Source organism: Phyllostomus discolor, chromosome 1 (genome assembly GCF_004126475.2).
Source record: "Phyllostomus discolor isolate MPI-MPIP mPhyDis1 chromosome 1, mPhyDis1.pri.v3, whole genome shotgun sequence".
In the NCBI taxonomy this organism is placed as follows: Eukaryota; Metazoa; Chordata; class Mammalia; order Chiroptera; family Phyllostomidae; genus Phyllostomus; species Phyllostomus discolor.
Genome location: NC_040903.2, coordinates 52,450,148 through 52,471,382, shown reverse-complemented (window position 1 = coordinate 52,471,382; position 21,235 = coordinate 52,450,148). Strand labels below are relative to the sequence as shown.

The following is a 21,235-nucleotide window of genomic DNA, read 5'->3' as shown; positions in this document are numbered from 1 at the left end:
GCGCATGAGCAAAAGCATGAGGTAAGTCAGGGTACACAAGGAATGTGGTAAAAATGGAATGGTGAAAATGGGATGGAGAGATAAAACTGGAGAATCAGGGCCTAACAAAGTAGGCAAGTGTCATGCTAGCATATGAATTTTGCGCATATGTATGGAGAGCCATTAAATAAGCAGAGGAGTTGCATCATCACAGATATATTTTAGAGCAGTCACTCTGGCAGCAATGTAAGATGAATATAAGCTGAGCAAAACTAGAAAAGAGTATTTCAAAATCGAAAGTGAGAAGTAAATTACTGTAAGTAAAGTACTGATATAAAAAATGGCAGCAGGTAGAAAGTATTAAACTGTTGAGTGACTAGATATGCTGATCTCAGGGAGAGCTGGCATCCAGGATTTTTGTGCTTCAGTGTTCAGTGCTGCTCTTTATGAGGATGGGAAAACAGGTGACAGAGTAGACTACTGAGTCAGGAGAGAGGAAAGGGTCAGGGCTACTGTCTTCAGTTTGGGACATATCAAATTTGAGGCACCCTGGGGACTTAGAAGAAAGATCTAGGTAAATACACTTGAAGTAAAAATAGATGACCTTATTCAGGAAAAGTATATGATGTTAAGAAGATAGATATTTGTAAAATATACTGAACAGATCTACAGAGAATTTCTAAAATTTTGAAAATAAAATAAGGAGAGGGTTATAAAACAACATGGGACTCAACTTTTCAATTGTACATTTTAAAATTTGTTTCAACAATATAAAATACCCTTTTACAAATATATGCAAATATTTCTGGGATATTTTAGTATAAACATTTTAAGTTTAATAAAAATTTGAATAATAAAATATCAATTCACAATTTTAGAAGACTCCTTTTTAAATATTAATTTCAAAAGGCAAGTTTTAAATTGTTGAAGATAAATGCTTATGTAATTACAAAATTATGAGGTATTTTAAGTACCACTATGATGTATCAAAGGAATATAAAATCCTGTTTTAAAATTCACCTGGTTTTCTTACTTCCCTGTCAACAGCACATGAATGGCTCTAATTACCTGTCTACACCATATAGCACAGATGGCAAACACAAGGCCCGTGGGCCGAATCTGGCTCTCTACCTTATTTATCTGTCCTGGCACGTTGTTTCTACCAGGTGGCAGCACTGAGCTCCTTGCCCCTAGTTAAGGAGTGGTTACATTTATACAGTCCTCAAATTACATTTGGCCCTTCAAAGGCAACCGTAAGGTTGAGGTGGCCCCAGTGAAAATGAGTGTTGACACCCCCTGCCATATAGGATGATATTTAAAGATGTATAAAAAAATCTAGTATAAAAACTAATAAAACTATAATTATCCAAGTTGAAGATTTAAAAGTCTTCAATATATCTATGATTATCAAGGAGGAGCAAGATGAAAAAGGGACTAAAAAATCAAGTCACTAGCAGTTCTGAGATTAGATAAGGATTTTCATGATAGGTTTAACAACTATGAATACCAAAGTTAATAGTTTCTTAAGAATAATATAAAATGTACCCATTTTTAAAGATATTTTCAAAAGTAAAAACTCATCTTTCAAAGATAATTTTGGGTATTGTTGGTACTCTTTCCTTGATATCAATAGCAAGCATTTTATATCAGAAAAAAAATCAGAAATTTTGTGATTTCATTCGATATTTGCATATGTTTCCATGCTGAAACCACATTTGGCTCTGCTGTCCCACTTCATCTCCATTCCCATTCCATGCCTTCCTATGCTTCCTTCCTTCCTTTAGTCTCCCATTCCTGAACAATCCCTTAGAGTGAAGCACTGTGATAGACACTCAGAGAACACAGAAAGGGAGGGAGTCCATGCGTGCCCTCCCAGTCCTGCTCAGTCAGATTCTTCCCCAGAGCAGGCTGTAGACTAAAGCTTGGAGATGTTTAATGTATCATTATTTACAGTGGCAAAACAACTAACTGGCTATCTATACATAGGCAACTGAATAAGTAACTCATGTGGTTTTCACATATTAGTCTTTGCAGCCACTGCACCAAAATAGCTACTTAGAGAACAATGTTAACAGACATGTTTTAAGTGAGTCCATTTGATGATTTTAAAATGTAAAACATGATCTCATCTTAAGGAAAATGTTTTCAGCTTTTCCTATTAAGTAGGACACTAGCTATTGGTTTGTTATACATGGTTTTTATTACATTGAGGTATATTTCCTCTACTCCCACTTTGCTGAGAGTTTTGTTTTTAAAATCATAACTGGATGCTGGATTTTATCAAATGCTTTCATGGTTATCTATTGATATAATCATGATTTATATCCTTCCTTTTATTTGGTATAGCTTCCTTTTATTTAGTATTTGGTATTAATTGATTTGTGGATATTGAACAAACCTTGCAGCCCAGGAATAAATTCCCCTTGATCATGGTGTATAATCTTTTTAATGTATTGCTGAATTTCATTTGCTAATACTTTATTGAGGATTTTTGCATCTATGTTCATCAGGAATATTGGCCTATAATTTCCTTTATTTGGAATATCTTTGTCTGGTTTTGGAGTCAAGATAATGCTGGCATTGTAAAAAGAGCTTGAAGTCTTCACTCCTCTTGAATTTTCTGGAATAGTTTTAGATGTAAGTTCTTCATTGAATATTTGGTAAAATTAACCAGTAAGGCCAGCTAGCCCAGGACTTTGGTTTGTTGAGAGATTTTTGATTACTGATTCAATTTCATTGGTAGTAATCTATCTGTTCAGATTTTCTATTTCTTGATTTAGTTTTGTGGGATTCTATGTTTCTAGGAATTTATCCATTTCTTCCAGATTGTCCAATTTGTTGACATGTAATTATTTTTAGTGTTTTCTTACAACCCTTTGTATTTCTGTGGTGTCAGCTGCCATTTCTTTGGGTCCTCTCTTTTTCTCAATGAGACTAATAAAAGGTTTATCAACCTTGGTTATCCTTTCAGAGAACCAGCTGTTAGTTTCATTGATATTTTGCATTTTTTTAGACCATATTTTATTTCCACTTTGATCTTTATTATTTCTTTCATTTCTTCTACTCACTTTTAGCTTTGCTTAATTGTTCTTTCTCTAGTTCCTTTGGGTGTAAGGTTAAATTGTTTGAGATTTTTCTTATTTCTTCAGGTAGGCCTGCATTGCTATTAATTTTCATTTGTTTCAAGGAAACTTTTATTTCTTTCTTGATCTCACTGTTAATCCATTCCTTGTTTAATAATATATTATTTAGCCTCCAGGTATTCATGTATTTTTTAGTTTTCTTTTTGTAATTTGTGGTCAATAAATATGCTTGACATAATTTTAATTTTTTAAATTTACTAAGATTTGTTTCATGGCTTAAAGTACAGTCTATCTTATAAAATGTTCCATGTATACTTTAAAAAATATATATTCTACTTTTTTGTCAGGGGGATACTCTAAAAACACCAATTAAATTCATCTGGTATAATGTGTCATTTAAGGCTGTTACTACCTAGTAGATTTTCTGTCTGAAAGATCTATCCATTGATGTCAATGGGGTATTAAAGTCCCCTACTATGACTGTATTACTGTTGATCTCTCCCTTTATGCCTATCATGATTTGCTTTATATATTTAGGTGCTCCTGAAATTTCCGACCAAGATAGAGGCATAGGTAGAAAACCTTTGCTTCCTTGTATAATCAAAAGGAGGATAACAACCAATCTAAAATCAATAAACAACCAGAAGTGCCAGAAAATCAAACTGCATGGAATTCCAACAATTGAGGAATTAAAAAAAAAATCAATCAAAACAATGAGAAAAGTAAAGCTTCGGACCTCAGGGGCAGGACTGGCTACAGCGAGGCAGCAGGCTGTGCAGGCAGGGCTGACTTAAGGGGAAACTGAGACTCAAAGTTGACAGTGGACTATAGTGTTTCCTATGGTGGGAGAAACTCCAAGTCTCACATGAGAGTCTGTTGGAAAGTATGCTAGGGGAGCAGGGGAGCTGCACTGTTCCCTCTCTGGCCCCACCCTCATTGGCAGTGCAGCACTGTACCAAAGAGGGTTGCCTTGCCTAGGTGAATACCTAAGTCCCTGCCCCCTTACAACTTATTAGGTGCGCCAAGACAAAGAAATATGGCCCAAACAAAAGAACACAGCAAAACAGCAGAAAGAGAAGTAAACGATGAGGAGATAACCAAACTATCTGATGGAAAATTTAAAGCCCTGGTAACCAAAATGCTCACAGATCTGATGGAGCTTTGTTGAAAAAGAAAAAAGAAATTAAAGATACCCAAAAGAAAATAAAGCAAAATATTCAGGGAACCAACAGTGACAGGAAGGAAAATCAGGACTCAAAGCAATGATTTGGAACAAAAACAAAAAAATAAACATCCAACCAGAACAGAATGAAGAAACAAGAATTCCAAAAAGTGAAGAGTCTTACAAACTTCTAAGACAACCTGAAACATTCCAATATCTGAAATACAGGGGTGCCAGAAGGCAAAGAACAAGAGCAAGAAAATGAAATTTATTTGAACAAATAATGAAGGAGAACTTCCCCAATCTAGTGAAGGATATAGACTTCCAGGAAGTCCAGGAAGCCTAGAGAGTCCCAAAGAAGTTGGACCCAAGGAGGAACACACCAAGGCACATCATCATTAAGTTAACCAAGATTAAAGATACAGAGAAAAATCCTAAAAGCAGCAAGGAGGAAAGGGGAGGGTTACCTACAAAGGAGTTCCCATTAGACTATCAGCTGATTTCTCAAAGGAAACTTGTGCAGGCAAGAAGAGGCTGGAAAGAAGTATTCCAAGTCATGAAAGGCAAGGACCTACACATCCAAGATTACTCTATCCAGTAAAGTTTTCATTTAGAATGGAAGGGCAGATAAGTGCTTCCCAGATAAGGTTAAGTTAAAGGAGTTCATCATCACCAAGCCATTATTATATGAGATGTTAAAGGGATTCTTTTAAGAAAAAGAAGGTCAAAAATATGAACAGTAAAATGACAACAAACTCACAACTATCAACAAATGAACCTAAAAGAAAAGAAAAATAATGAAAACAAAAACTAAGCAAACAACTAGAACAGGAACAGAATCAGAGAAATGGACATCACACAGAGGGATTTCAGTGGGAAGTGGGAAGGAAGGAATGGGGGGGAAGGTACAAGGAAGAAGCAACATAATTAGTAGACATAAAATAGATGTGGAGAGATAAAAAAGGGTACAGGAAACAGAGGACTCAAAGAACTTATATGTACAACCCATGGACTTGAACTAAGCGGGCAGATGCTGGAGGGGTTGGAGGGCAGGGCAGAGGGGGGAATAAAGGGGGAAAGTTGTGAAAACTGTAACAGCATAATCAATTAAAAATACTAAAAAAATAAAGTATTTAGGTGCCCCTATGTAGAATGCACACATATTCAGAAGGATTATATCCTCTTGTGGCAGTGATCCTTTTATTATAATATACTGTCCTTCTTTATCTCATATTATAGTATTTTTAAGTCCATTTCACAACTTTCATTCAACATACTATTGTAAGTCCTAGCTACAGAAATATTACAAGAAAAAGAAATAAAATATATCCAAATTGGAAAGGAAGAAGTATTACTGTCAATATTTGAAGATGACATGATACAATACATAAAAAACCCCAACAGCCCTGGTCAGCGTGACTCAGTTGGTTGGAGCATCATCCCACAAACTGAAAGGTTGCAGGTTCAAGTCTTGGTCAGGGCACATACCCAGTTTGTGGGTTTGGTTCCTGGTTGGGGTGTGTATAAAATGCAATCAATTGTTGTTTCTCTCTCAAATTGATGCTTCTCTTCCTCTCTTTCTCCCTCCTTTTCCCACTCTCTAGGATCAAGGATTAAGCATGTCCTTAAGTAAGGATTAAAAAAATTAAAGTAAAATAAAATAAAGCCAAACAATTCCACCAAAACCCTACTAGAACTTATTAATGAATTCAGTAAAGTAGCAGGATACAAAATTAATACTCAGAAATTGGTTACATTTTTATATGCCAATAATAATCTACCAGAAAGAGAAATTAAGAAAACAATTCTATTTATAATTGCATCAAAAAGAAATAAAATACTGCCCTGGCTGGTGTGGCTCAGTGGATTGAGCACCAGCCTGCAAGCCAAGGGGCTGCGGTTCAATTCCCAGTCATGGCACATGCCTAGGTTGTGGGCCAGGTGAGGTCCCCAGTAGAAAATGTGTGAGAGGCAACCACACATTGATGTTTCTCTCCCTCTCTTTCTCTTTCCCCTTCCCCTCTGTCTAAAATAAATAAATAAACTATTTTTTAAAAAATAAAATACCTAGTAATAAATTTAACCAAGGATGTAAAAGACTTGTACCTAGAAAATTATAAGACATTGAAGAAAAAAAAAGATACAATGTAAGCATACCTCATGTTCATAGGTAGAATGGATAGAATAAATTAACATCATTAAAATGTCCAGAATACCCAAAACAATCTACAGAGTCAATGTAGTTGCTATCAAAATATCAATAGCATTTTTTTATGAACTAGAACAAAAGACCTTATATACCACAGCATTCTTAAGGAAGAAGAACGAATTTGGAAGTATCACAGTACCCGGACATCGAACTATAGTAATCAAAGCAGCATGGTACCTTCATAAAACATACATATAGCCCAATGGAACAGAATATAGAGCCCAGAAATAAAACATGCCTATAAGGTCAATTCATATATGAAAAGGCAGATTCATGCTAAAACAAACAAACAAAACAAAAAACAACTAAACTACCTTCTTATACCATATATAAGAATAAACTCAAAATAGATTAAAGACTTAAATGTGAGACCTGAAACCATGAAAACTTTTGGAAAAAATCATGGGTAGTAATCTCTGACAGTAATGACTCAGTAATATTTTTAATGTTATCTCCTTGGGCAAGGGAAACAAAAGAAAATGGAACAAATGACACTACAAACTAAAATGTTTTTCACAGCAAAGAAAACCATCAACAAACAAAAAGACAATTGACTGAAAGTGAGAAATATTAACCAATGATACTTCTATTAAATGGTTATATCTAAAATTTTAAATAACGCATACAAACTCCTAAAAACAAACAATCCAATTTAAAATGGGCAAAAGCCTGAATAGACCTTCTCCATAGGGGACATACAGATGGCAAACAGTTATATGAAAAATATTTCATTGTCAACAAAAACAAAGAGAAATCACCTCAACCTGTCATATGGCTATCATCAATACATCACCAAACAAGTGTTGGTGAGGATGTGGAGAACAGGGAACCCTTGTGCAGTGTTGTGGGAATGTGGACTGGTGCAGCCACTATGGAAAACACCATGGAGTTTCCTCAAAAAATTAAAAATAGAATTACCATATGATACAGTAATTCCACTCCTAGGAATATATGTGAGAAATCCAAAACACTAATTCAAAGAGATATATGCAACCCTATGTTCACTGCAGCATTATTTATAATAGCTAAGATATGAAAGCAACCCAAGTGCCCATCAACAGATAAATGGATACAGACTCAGTAAATATTTACAATGGAATATTACTCTGCCATAAAAAGAATAGAATCTTACCATTTGTAACATGGATGGACTTACAGGGAATTATGCTAAGTGAATAAGTCAGACAAAGAAAGACAAATACATCTGACTCATTAATATGTGGAATCTAAAGAACAAAATAGAGAACAAAGAAAACAGAAGAAACACATTCATACATACAGTGAACAAACTGAAGGGACACTAGATGGGAGAGGAGTCAGGGGGTAAGTGAAAGAGGTTGATAGGGAATAGAAAGTTACAAACTGTCACAGGGATGTAAAGTACAGAATAAGGAATATCTGTCAATGATATTGTAATAACTATTTATGGTGCCAGGTAGGTACTAGTATTATCAGTGAGATCACTTTATAAATTATATAATTCTCAAACGACCACGCTGTACATGGTGAAATAAATACTAAATACAACTGTATGTCAACTGTAATTTAAAACACTAAAAATAAATAAAATAAAAATGTAACTATCTTAATTTAATTGACTTGTTATGACAGTATTCTTTATTTAGTGAGGTAAAGCTCACAAAACATAAAAACGAACCCTTTAAAGTGAAAATTCAGTAGCATTTAGTACATTCACAACATTGTGCAACCATCACTTCTAGTTCCAAAACATCTTCCTCACCCTAAAAGGAACTCCATTCCCATTCAACCGATATTCCCAATTCCCCCCATCACCAGTCCCAGGCAAGGACTAACTTACTTTCTGTATGGATTAACTTAGTCTGGATATTTCATATAAAACGAATCATATAATTATAAATAATGTAAAAAATGAATCTCTACATAAAAAAGTAACTTTTATTTTACTTAGGAGCATTTCATCTTAAAATTTAATGACGAGAGATTAAGACCCTCTTATATAATCATAAATTTCATTTTTATTTCTTTAAATTATATTTTATTGATTATGCTATTACAGTTGTCCCTATTTTCCCCCATGGCCTTCCTTCACCCCTCACCCCCCACTCACATCAGGAAATCCACCCATATTGTTCATGTCCATGGATAATGTGTATAAGTTCTTTGGCTACTCCATTTACTATACTGTACTTTAAATCCCATGGATACTATGTGACTACCTATTTGTACTCCTTAACCCTTTCACCTCTTTACCTATTCCCCCACACCCCCTGTCCATTTGGCAACCATCAAAATGCTCTCTGTAACATGATTCTGTCTCTGTTCTTTGTGTTAGCTTAGTTTGTTTTTAGATTCAATTGTTGATAGGTATATATTTATTGTCATTTTATTGTTCATACTTTTCACCTTCTATTTCTTAAATAAGTACTTTAACATTTCATATAATAATGGTTTGATGATGATGAATTTCCTTAGTCTTTTTTTGTCTGAGAAGCTTTTTACCTGCCCTTTCATTCTAAATGATAGTTTTGCTGGGTAGAGCAATCTTGACTGTAAGTCTCTGGTTTTCATGACTTTGAGAATTTTTTGCCAATCCCTTCTTCCTGAAAAGTTTCTTTTGAAAAGTCAGTTGACAGTCTTATACAAACTCCCCTGTAGGTAACTAATTTCTTTGCTCTTACTGCTTTTAAGATTCTCTCTTTATCTTTAAGCTTTGGAATTTTAATTAGGACGTGTCTTGGTATGGTCCTCTTTGGGTCCACTTTGTTTGGGACTCTCCGTGCTTCCTAGACTTGCATGTCTATTTCCTTTACCAAATTAGGGAAGTTTTATTTTTTTTCAAATAGATTTCCAATTTATTGCTCTTTCTCTTCTCCTTCTGGTAACCCTATGATGTGAATGTTGGACCTCTTGAAATTGTCCCAGAAGTTGCTTATACTATCCTCACTTTTTGAGATTCTTTTTCCTTCTTGTTCTTCTGATTTATTGTTTTTTTGCTTCTTTATGTTCCAAATCATTGATTTGACTCTTGGCTGCATCCATTCTACTGTTGTTTCTCTGTAAATTGTTCTTTATTTCAATTAGTGTATCCTTTATTTCTGACTGGATCTTTTTGATGCTGCTGAGGTCCTCACTAAGTTCCTTGAGCAACCTGATAACCAATGTTTTGAACTCTACATCTGAAAGATTCCTTATCTCCATTTTGTTTCACTTTTTCTGGAGTTTTGATCTATTATTTCATTTGGGCCATGTTTCTTTGTCTCCTCATTTTGGCAGCCTCCATGTGTTTGTTTCTATGTATCAGGTACAACTGCTCTGACTCCATGTCTTGGTAGTGTGGCCTAAAGTAGCAGGTGCCCTGTAGGATCCAGTGGCACAGCCTTCCCTATCACCCAAGCTGGGTACTCTCAGTGCACCTTTCATATGGGGTGAGTACAGGTCCCTCTTACAGTTAAGCTCTACAGTTGGCAGACCAATGGGAGAAATTTACCCAGGCCAGTCAACTGCAAGGATTGGCTGTGACCATTGACCACCAACCTCTGCCTTCCATGGAGGATCAGCTGTGCAGAGGCAGGGTGGTAGGGGCAGTCTATAGCTGCCCACTAGATGTGCAGGCCCTGGGGTTTCCCAGGTAGTGCAGGTCAAGGTCAGCCCCCACCTGTATTTTGCCCTGGGCCACCCTGCTTGAGCTGTAAAGCAATCTGAAATGGCTGCTACTTGTGCTGGGCTTGGAGATTCCCAGGCAAAGCCAAGCTGTGAACCTAGGCTGCTGCTGCTAATGCTAGGCCTGGAACTTACTGAGGTTAGCTGTTGTTTGAGAGGATTTAGGAAGTTGTGAAGCATGAGCCAAAACCAGCCATTCAAATGGAAAAGCAGTGTGGGCAGACATGTAAGTTGGGTGGGGTGGAGTCTCCAGGGATCTCCAGGGCAGGTCAAACAGTGTTAACCAGGTTGATGGAGTCTCAGATATGGCACCAGCTTGCTGGCTCTGTGGGGGAGGGTTCAGAAAAGACACAATGGCCTCTGCTTCCCTCTATGCCAGGCACTTCTGTTTCTCCCTGTATGCCACTGGTGCCTTTTAAGCTGTTACCCCAGTGCTGGAACACAGAGGGAATGAGTCTGAGTAGGTGAATCTGTGTGCAGATTCTTTAAGAGAAACTGCTTGGGACTCAAAAAGTTTCTCCACTGACTCAATCCTACTGATTTTTATAGCCAGAAGTTATGGGTACTTATCTCTAGGCACTTGGGAGCTTGGGCTGGGGGGCCTGGTATGAGGCTCAGACTCCTCACTCCTGAGATATCCCTTCCAAATTTTTATATACCACACATGGGTGTGGGACCAGCCCATTCTGTGCTGGTTTCCCTCCTACTAGTCTAGATGGATGTGGCTTCTTTAGTTCTGTAGTTGTCAAGACTTCTATTCACCTTGATTTCTGATGGTTCTGAGTGATGACTATTCTGTATTTCAGTTGTAATTTTGATATGGTTGTGCAAGGAAGCAAGTCATGTCTGTATAGATGAAAAGTCCCTCATAATCATAATTTTTAATTAATGAAAAAAATCTATAACATGGTTATTTATTTTCTCTCTTTACAGGAAAAAAAAGAAAAAGAAAGAAAAATATCTAAAACACCTACCCAGATTATACCAAAGTGTAAGATGAGTTAATTTAAAAAGCTGAGTATATACCAAACAGTAAGATGTCAGAAGCAACAAGAAAATGAATGGCAAAAATTCATAATTCATAATAAATCTGATAAGCCTAAAACATATTTTAATTTGTATTATTTAAGAACTCAGGTTTTATTATATAAAATATAAAATATCAATTTATTAAACTTAAAAGTGAAGATTTTTAAAAATAATTTCAAATTAAAACTTTAATAACCAGAAAAAGGCTACAATTAAATTTTCCTTTAGTTCTTCATAAAAATCAGCTGTAAGTAATTCAAAAGAGTCTGAGCAATTTTTTCATTACCTAGGCTTCTTTGCTTAATTTGCATTAAAAATCATTCTATCATATTTCATAATATATTGAGTTCCTGCCTTCACTTAAGCCTTCTATTTCTGTTGTGTTTTTATAATCTCTTCATCTTGACTCTCATAGTAAATCTTTATTTTCACCTTATTCTTCTTACATGGATTTTCCCCCTTTATTCTCTTTATATCTTCACATTCATCTACCTGTTCTTTCCAGTAGCTTTCCAATGTATTCCTTCCATTAGGGCATGTATAAGAACTGTTTATATATGCCCACTAACCAGTATAAATCCAAATCTTGTACGTATATTGCTCTTCTTCTTATTCTTGTTTTCTATTATGATCTTGAGGACTTCCATTTCTTTCTAGGGTCCTGGTCATTACTATAGAACAATCAGGGGTATGGTATGTGAAAAATCATGGGGAAAAAACAGTTAAAATAATAAAACAACTTACCTTTGGAAGACCAATGAGTTCTAAAGACATGTGAGAAGCTTTTAGAAGAGGTTCAAATGATGAAAAGGCAGGTTGAGAAAAGCCCAGGACTTTTTCAGATGTCTTGGGAAAAGTTCCAATCACATCTTCATTTTCACTATGAAAAGTATTGTCTTCACATAAGGTCCTATTTTCTGGTCCCACAATGGCATATTTTGCTTCTGCTACATTAAAACAAAGTAAAGAATACATGAAAATATTTATAACTTCAAATCAATGAATAACAGAAATACAGCCAGCCTTCAAGTAGCTTACTGTTTTCGTGGGATTGTTGAATAGCGGTCATTAGCTTTGTCAAGCTTGGCTTCATGACATTCTAGAAAAAAAATTATATCTTTAAATAACAAATTTGAAAGCAACAATAATACACACCATTCCTATGTGAGATTACACAAAAATGAAATCATTCAGATGTAAGATGAAAGTCTTCTTTCACTGCAGATGGCTATTGTTGTGTTGGTTGTCATTTTTTAAATTTGATAATCTAAGGGAAAAGAGGTCAGTGCCCCTTACTGAATAGCCAGGTACTGCATGTTTTAAAAATTCTAGCTGCATACCAGTTAAAAAGCACTGGCATGGATGGACCTAGAAAGTATTGTACTAAGTGACAAAAGTCAAAAAGTGAAAGACAAATACCATATGATTTTACCTACATATAGAGTCTAATGAACAAATAAAAAAGAAATGAATAGATGCAGAGAACAAATGGTGATGGTGGGGATGGAGGGCAGGTAGCAAAATGGTGAAAGGATTAAAAAACACAAATTGGTAGTTACAAAATAGTCATGGGGATACAAAATGCAGCATAGGGAATACAGTCAGTAATACTGTAATACTATGTATGGCATCAGGGGAATACTGGCTTTATTGGGGAGATCACTTTGTGATTTATATGAATCTCTTACTACTATGTTGTACACCTGAAACTAATATAATATTGAAAGTCAACTGTAATTGAAATAAGAAGTTTAAAAGCAACAATGAGTTTTCTGAAATTTGATGTTTTACTATTTGGTTATTAAGAATTGCTGCTTCTAGATCTAGTTATTATTTTAAGCAAAACATGTATTCTTCGCTCAAATACATAATTTTAAATTGACTCTTAATGGAATGATTTAAAATACAGTGGGATCCTTTTGCAACACAGTTTATGAGAAAGACAACTTAAATTTCTAAGTTTACACATTTTATAATATTATTTCAGTTCAAATGTGGAACCTAAGTTAGACAAAATAAAACTCTCTCCTAACAATTATATGATACCAAAATAAAAGCAGCCCAAGAACAAAGAAACCTATATATTATATGATATATAGTTTTAGAATTGAGAGATACCAAGATTTCCTGATTATTACAGTAAGTAATAACTGGATCCACTAAAGAATCACTTAGGCATGAATATTATAAAAATCATGCTGGTATGATTTAAAAGTCACATTAAAAATGCTTATCCTTGACCAAATTTTCCATCTCGTCTTTAGTGAGAAACTTTTTCTCACTGTAATTTTTCTACACCCTTTTCTAAAGGGTGTATTTTCTAGCCCTTTCTCTTTTTCAGCCCCCACCTTGAGTACTTCAAGTTAAAAAAAATATGCAATGCATCATGTTTCTACCCAAATGATTTGCTCTGACCAATTTTTCATTATAAACATAAAACAATGATAGGTAGACCAATACTACATTTTAAGAGTAAGTGCTACACAAAAGTAAATTCCGAGCATGAAAATTAATTCCATGATAGAGCACTTTACCTTGGTATCAAAATTGAAGTCTTCATCTTCTGATGTAGGCCATGAATCATCGATGTCAGGTTTGCTGGACAGCCTTTAGAATAAAAATAGCCAACAAAAATGAGCTCATTCCTTTAAAAACAACCAAAAAGTTGAGTGGAAGGTCAGTTATCTGTGTATTAAATGAAGTTTCTTCTATAATTAATATTTGGCCTGTTTTAAAAAAGCTGCCTCCACATCCTCCAACCTATGAACTATTCAATGAAGACCCTAAGTTTCCATGAAGGGTGACAGCCAATATAATAGCAAAGCCTGAAGTTAATTTGTTTTCACCCAAATTCCTAAACGCAGAATTAAAAATCCAATAAACGGCTGACACGACTTTTGATTCCTGAACTGGAAACGATCTGACTGATGACCTGAATCAAGGTAGAAAGACACACTGTTTCTTCTCCATTGTCTGTTCTTGGTTCAAAGACTAATCTATGTCTGTGAAAAATAGCAGTCTAGTTTCTTTAGGAAGGAACTTATTAAGGCGACTCTATTTCTTCCTTCTGCCCAAAAATAGTATAGGGAGTTCCTTGACATGTTTACATGTTAAATATCCAAATGTCAAATAACAAATGTTATGACGTTAGCCTTCCCACTCCCAGATCAAGCTTCTGCATGCTCCAAGACCATCTCCAACCTTTAAATATTCAGCCTATGAAGACACAGACTCTTGAGCAAAGATGGGCTCAAATGACCAAGAGTAAGAGTACTCTATTTCTCTGCTCCTGGAAAATAAGCTAAATGGAGTCTGCCATCCACTCCTAATACAGGCATGTTATCAACTACCCAACTACATTACCAATTTGACAGCCATCTCTACCCCATTCCTACATGGGAAGGACATCAGCTAATTGGGAAAGAGGCAGAGGTGAGGAGACACCTGCAGTGGGCCACAGATCTACACAGTTCAGCAATCTCCAGTTCCTTACAACTCAAGGGGATGTAAGGCCCACTCTGTAAGTTGGAGTTCAGAGAGATGATACCAGAGTCCTGTTTGCAATAAGGACAATTTTTCCAAATTATCTTAATACCTTTCAACAGAAATCCTGAATTTTGCTAGTTTTTTCCAATTAAGCAAACAAACAAACGAGGAGTAACCTCTTCAGGACTCTCTTGAAATCTTTATTTTAATCTGCCTTTCTAGACAACTCCCAGCATCCTGTGGCCTTCCTTCTTTTAACTTATCTTTAACTTGTCATAAGCCCCAATATTTTGATCTCTTCTCCCTACCCGTTCTTTCATCTCTTTTCTAAAACCCTTATTCCTATCACAGCCCAGTGTTGTTCCTTTTGAATTTCATTGCTAATTATTCTATCTTCTTGCACTGCATTCACTACACCCAGTCCCTACTAGGTTTAGAAACCTGAATTTACATCTCACTTCCACCACTGACCACATCCAAAGAAGTCACTTTAATTTCTTTGAGTTGCAAATTCCACATGTTAGCAACCAGTTTTCCACGATGTTAAACACAAGCTGAAGTTCTAGAGGGTGTTTTGATTAATTGCTACGATTCCTTAATGTGCTCTTGATTCTATCTATAGAAAAATGGAGAACATGTAGCTGGCAGAAGTGGAAAAAACTACGGCGATGAGAGAAACTCCAAAAAAGGCAGAGAAGAAAGTTAGAAATCAAAAAAAGTCATGGAAGAAAAAAGGACTCTAGGTAAAAAAGAAAAAAAAGTCTCATACAGCTAGGCAAAGTTACTGGCATGAAGAGAAAACCAGACTGGGAAGTCAATGAGTCGAGAAATCAATTAGGAATATCCTCTAAATAGATGCTGAATTGAATCAACATAACATGGTCTATGCACAGATATTCTTCACTTACAAAAGAATAATTCAAATCAAGAACAGAAATCATTATACTTAAAAACACTTGCCTGATTAGGTCTTCCTTAGGTAAAGCCTATCTGTGGCCATAGCTAACTGAGATGTGTCCTAAAATAGTTTTGGGAAAAACAAGGTACTACTTACTACTGCAATTGTCAAGTAATGCTTGGACTAACTGGGTTTCTTAGGAAAACTCTAATTCAGAGTTAACAACTAGACTTGACTTTCTGAGGTGAACTGATTTGTGTGTTTATCTTGATGCCTGTGCTACACAGAAACTTACCAGTGTATGTTGAAGGACAACAGAATGAATTGGGGAACCAAGCAGGATGACACTCAAACCATGGGTCAGCCACTTGTTAATTATGGAATCATGGGTCAATTAATCAGTGTACCTGTACCACAGCTGCCTAATTAATGAAAAGTAGGCTATCAGAGCACAGCTACTTTGTGAAGCTACTGCAGAAACAATACAACATGTGTTAATTACATAACACAGTGTCCAGTCCAGGGCAGAACACTGAGAAACATTTGTTTCTTTTCTCTTCATTCCCTTCATTAACATACAATTTTTAGAAATCCATAAAATCCTACCTGCTTAAAGAGTCTTCTTCAGACTTCTCAACCACTATTTAAAAAAAAAAAGTAAAATACATTTTAAATCAACAATGGAAAAATATAGAAGTTTAAAAGTACCAGACTGATGCTTCATTAGAAAATATTACTATGGGACCACACCGGAAGACGATCCTACAGTGAATAGGGATGATACTATTAGTAGGCAATTAATACATTAAGAACATTTATTTTTCCTCCTTTATATATAACAAATGCAAGAAAAAAAAGAATGAGATCTATCTTAATTTGGTATCTCCAAGTGAACTGCTATTTACAGTGATCATAATCCTAACCAACCCCACCAGAATGACAGAAAAGGGCATCATTAGTGGAATCAGTACCATAAACTAAAAATGTCAAACCAAAATAGAATAATTTTTCTGGACTCCTACTATTAAGAGCAGTTAGAAGAGAGTATATTTATTTTGCTGGAACACAATACAATTTCTCGAGCTCTTCAGTGAAAACTACCCACCCTATCACAAGGGAGCTTGGTCTACAGGCACTGCACTTTGCGCATGGCAAAACATAGGGAACAGACTCTTTCTGGTTTTATTTCCAATTGCAGGGTAAGAATGACAGACTTTGTGATTCCAGTTTTACAAAGTAGGGCCCCTGGAGACAGGCTCCTTCCATTATTAGAGCCTGTCTGGACCCACCTCAGAGCAGGATGTCCAACAGTTAGTGCTGGGCAGTGGTGCATGATGTCATTTTTCTCAACCCTCCCCAGTATGTGGCAAATGTCTACAGAAAGCATGCTTTTTCTTCAGCTTGTAAGGCACAGGTCATCACACCCTATGCTTATCAACAACAATAACAACAACCCATAAAGGACAAAAAACACCTTGGATGATTACATTCAATTACCTTAGAATTTTAATTTTTTAAATATTCAAAAAAAATACCTACTGTATGATTCCAACTATACAACATTCAGTAAAAAGGTCAGTAGTTTCCAGGGGTTAGAGGGAAGGGAGGGATGAATAAGTAGAGCAAGGCAGTGAAATGATTCTGTATGATTCTGTAATGGTGGACACATGTCATCATACATTTCTCAAAGCCCAAAGAATGTACAACACCAAGAATATACAACATGGTTAATGTGAACCATGAACTTTGGGTGATAATGAGCCATTATTTGGGTTGATGTGCTATACCTGTCATTGAATTTGTTTTTCTTGACACTTGTTTTGGAGACTCCTGTAGATCTATATCCACTTGAATAAAGGAATAAAAGGGATAAATGAAACAATGTCAGAAAATATATGAAACCAGCAACAATCCTATTTTAATCAAATAAAAATAATTCTAATGACTGACAATATGTTCTATGGTATGAAACTTCCTATAAAGAAAAAAACACTACTGTTAATTTTCTCTAACTAGGCAGTGTTTAATTTCCTTTTATAATAACTGTGAATCAATCACTTGTGATAACTACAGAAAAACTAACTTATAATTATTATATGTATTTAATACTGTACCAGGGATTATAAGAATTCTTTTTATTTGTTCCTAATATTTTTCTTAATTTCTTATTAAACTAAAAATATAACTCACCTACTAAAGGCATTCGTTGAAAAGAAAAGCCAAAATGTCAAAGAAATTGTGTACAAAATGTACATAAATTATCCATGAATATTTCATCAAACTCAACATGTATGGAAAAGAAACCTGGTCTTCCCTGTCGACCTCTTGCTCCTCCCTGTTCCTCTGATAAAGTCCTATTCTTCGTGTCCAATTTAATGCTAATGAACAACCTGCAAACCTATGAATCATCTTAGATTTTTCTCTCTTTGCTAACTTTTTAAATTCAATCATCATTAAATCATATTAACTAGATCTCTTTTCTGTCTCTGCTTTATTTTTCCACTGCCCCTGACCTAGTCAATCATGGACTCTTAACAGATGGCTTTCACAGAGAAAACAAACACTGCCAACTATTATTGCTGTTTCTTAAATGAACAAGATTTTGTAAGCAAAATAAAAAACATGTAGGCCTAGAAACAGACCACACTTTAAATTGAATAAATTAAGCTTACCATACACTTTTTTATTTCAGCATAAACAGGTGAAAACTTCATAATGAATTGATATTAGTTCAAGAAAAATTCTACCCACTTTTTAAAAAACCTAATTCCCCATTGTACACTTAAAGCGTATAGCACATATTATGCACCAATAAAAGAAGAAAAAACAATGATAATTATAAGCTCCTAGTGGGCTCTGGCACCTAGTAAGCACTGAATAAAATATAGTAAGTACTAAAAATGACAATAACAACCACCTCCTGAAAGGCAGGGACTGTGTTTTTAAAATACTTGTATTTTGCAACATCTGAATAATAGCACCTAAGACACTTGACAGTTAAATAGCAAACCATTTAGCAGACAAATGAATAAATGAATTTTGAAATTTTCTTTGAAAATTCTGTTTTAAAAAACCACAGAAATAAACCAGGGACAGCTCTATAATATTATGAGCACCTTAAAGATCAAAACTCAAAAAGATTTCATCTTTATGTTCTTATTATTTGCAAAACCAACCTAGACAAGTACTTTGATAAAAGTCTACTAAGTCAAAGGTGTCCTCATACCATTCACACTGCACAATATGCCACATCCAGGCAGCATACCAGTATTTTTGTTATTGTGGAATATTTTTCAACTTTTATTATAATGAATTGAGTCCTACTTGGGCTATTTGAATATTTATTATGATTATCTTTTGACCAATAGTAACAGAGAATCGTACTCTAAAGAAATTATAGTGTCATGACAATGATCTAACAGAAGGAAACATCTTTTTCTATTGAAGTCAACATATCTCATTCTGTTTTGACCTATGAGAAATTAAGTTGATAATAATAAGATGCTGTTGATATACCAGTAAGTACAATAACCTATGCTTCTCAACAAGGCGTTGCCTTTCTGACTTCTGTACTATCAGTAGATAGCTTTAAAAATATTCTCATTGGGAATGTTGCACATGGCTAAGTTTTATACTTCTTATTGTTTGCCATTTGTTTATGGTACTAAAAAAGTATTGCTGAGTTCCTAGTTTTAGTTCCTTTTTTAGTGAGACAAATAAGGATATAATAACCAGTATTTATTTACTAAATGTAATCCATTTGTTATAAAAACTAAAGAACCATTTTTATAACAAGTTTAATTTGTTATTATGTGATTACAGGGGAAACATATAACATCGTAACTTAAAAATCTTTTTCTCTTTTCCTTAAAGATATCATATGAAATTTTAGGGGTCATGACTAAATAAAGGAACTTCTTTTCAGATGACATTGCCCCAGATTTTAAATTACTTACAGTTAACTTTTTAAATAATATGAATACTATTCTATTAAGAAAGAAATTAAGAAAGAAAAACTGTACATGCAATTTACACTTTTCCTTCACTGCTCTTTCATTGTCAAAACTTCCTTACTCTTACTTATCAATGGTAGGATCACCAAGAGTAATATACTATTAGATGTCTTACCAAGACTTTTGCTACTTTCAGAACATATTTTAGGTCTCCTTTCTCCTTTGTAGTCACAAGTTAGTTGACGATTGCTGTGTATAAAAAATGGTGATAAATAATATTACTATCATAATACTGATATCAAAAATATTTTTCAAATACATTAAATTCTTAAGAGTTATTTCAGATAATATCTGAGCTAATATTAAGACTTTATACCATACACTTCAAATGTGTAAACTCTACAAACTTTTTAAGATAAAAAAAGTAATGTAAAACAGTCATGATTTGAGGGTAGTATAGTCTTGTAAATTAATTAGTTAGCTTGACAAAATGGCAAATGTCTTGAACTCAGAAGTTCTAGCTCTATAACAAAGAGCTATTTTTTCTCAAACAAGCACTTCTCTTTGACTCAAAGTCCTCTACAAAACGAGAATCTTAGTGTCTTACTCTACAAGGTTGTTAAGGATGACTGACTAAATGAGATAATACATCAAAAAGAGGTGTTCAGAGAAACAGGATAGCAAAGAAAAATCTGTTTATTTGTTGAACCTATTATGGAATCCCAAATAAACCCCAATGTGGGTTTTTCATTGTTTCTAATGACCAAATGTCGCAGTTTTCAGAAAATATAATTAGCTTAGTTATTAGCTGCTCCTTTGTGGTTTGTAATTCAGTGCATCTCAGTATTATATAACTTACAACAAAATTTATTTAGAAATATATTACTTATTAAATCAGATAACATAATATTCCCCTATTAATATAGCTAATCATACCAACGGCAGAAAACTAAGAGAAGTCAGGACCTGTCCTGGACTACTACTACCATCCCCTCTCTACCTGCTCAAACTCTGAACCAGCAGGTCTTTATGAGAATGATGCTTAATCTCTCTGCCCACCTGCAACTGACTTGGAAGATATAATCCTACTTGTCACACATGGATACCAATGAGTCATGGATGGGGACTTAGTAAGTCTAATGCCAATAACCTACTTTTGATTCAGAGCTTTCTGTTGACTGACTTCCATGTGAGGCATACTTTAAAATGTTTTGAAATCTTCAATTTTAAGTCACTAAAGTCATTGGGAAAGTTTTCATCATTATGGAAAACAGATCACTTGAGGGGCCAACCTTAACTACGGAATCTCAGGGAAGTTGGTGCCTACTATTCTGGGAAATTGTAGGCCTCCCTCGACTTAAATAAATATGCTCTAGAGGATAGAAAGTGGCCTTGGGGTACAAATCTGGCAACAAAGAAAGGAAAGTCCGATCTTGCCCTGCAGCATTACTTGAACCTCTGACAGCTTAGAATGATTCCAACTAACACCGGCTAGAAAAAAAATGCTCAAAGGATAACTAGTATGCAAAGGTCTGGACTAAGTTGTGAGTTCCGCGTAGGTTTTTAAGTGTGGGGGGAAGGCTATGGGTGGCTAAAGCTAGGGGGCCCAGCTGTCAGAACAAGGTGCTAGTAATTAGAATCAGGTCTGAGCATACAAGTATATGTATGTAAACTAAAAAAACAACAAAAAAAACAACAGAAAAAAAGCTGTAATTTTTAAGTCCCAGTGTAGATCAACATAAAGACTTGGGAATCCAGATCAGCAAGGGCAACCTAGGAGCAAAGATCAACCAT

General features: G+C 35.0%; 1 protein-coding gene across 2 annotated transcripts in view; it reads right to left on the bottom strand.

Moving 5' to 3' along the window:
• LOC114492403 (ankyrin repeat domain-containing protein 26-like) overlaps positions 1–21,235 on the bottom strand; it is a 108,184-nt gene that overhangs the window by 73,044 nt on the left and 13,905 nt on the right. For both annotated transcript variants that reach the window (XM_036022582.1, XM_036022578.1), the window contains exons 5-10: positions 19,617–19,690; positions 17,276–17,335; positions 16,095–16,128; positions 13,639–13,711; positions 12,143–12,203; positions 11,849–12,051 (exon numbers count right to left, since the gene is read on the bottom strand). In XM_036022582.1, coding sequence (XP_035878475.1) covers positions 11,849–12,051; positions 12,143–12,203; positions 13,639–13,711; positions 16,095–16,128; positions 17,276–17,335; positions 19,617–19,690 — 505 coding nt within the window. The remainder of the gene's footprint in view (positions 1–11,848; positions 12,052–12,142; positions 12,204–13,638; positions 13,712–16,094; positions 16,129–17,275; positions 17,336–19,616; positions 19,691–21,235) is intronic.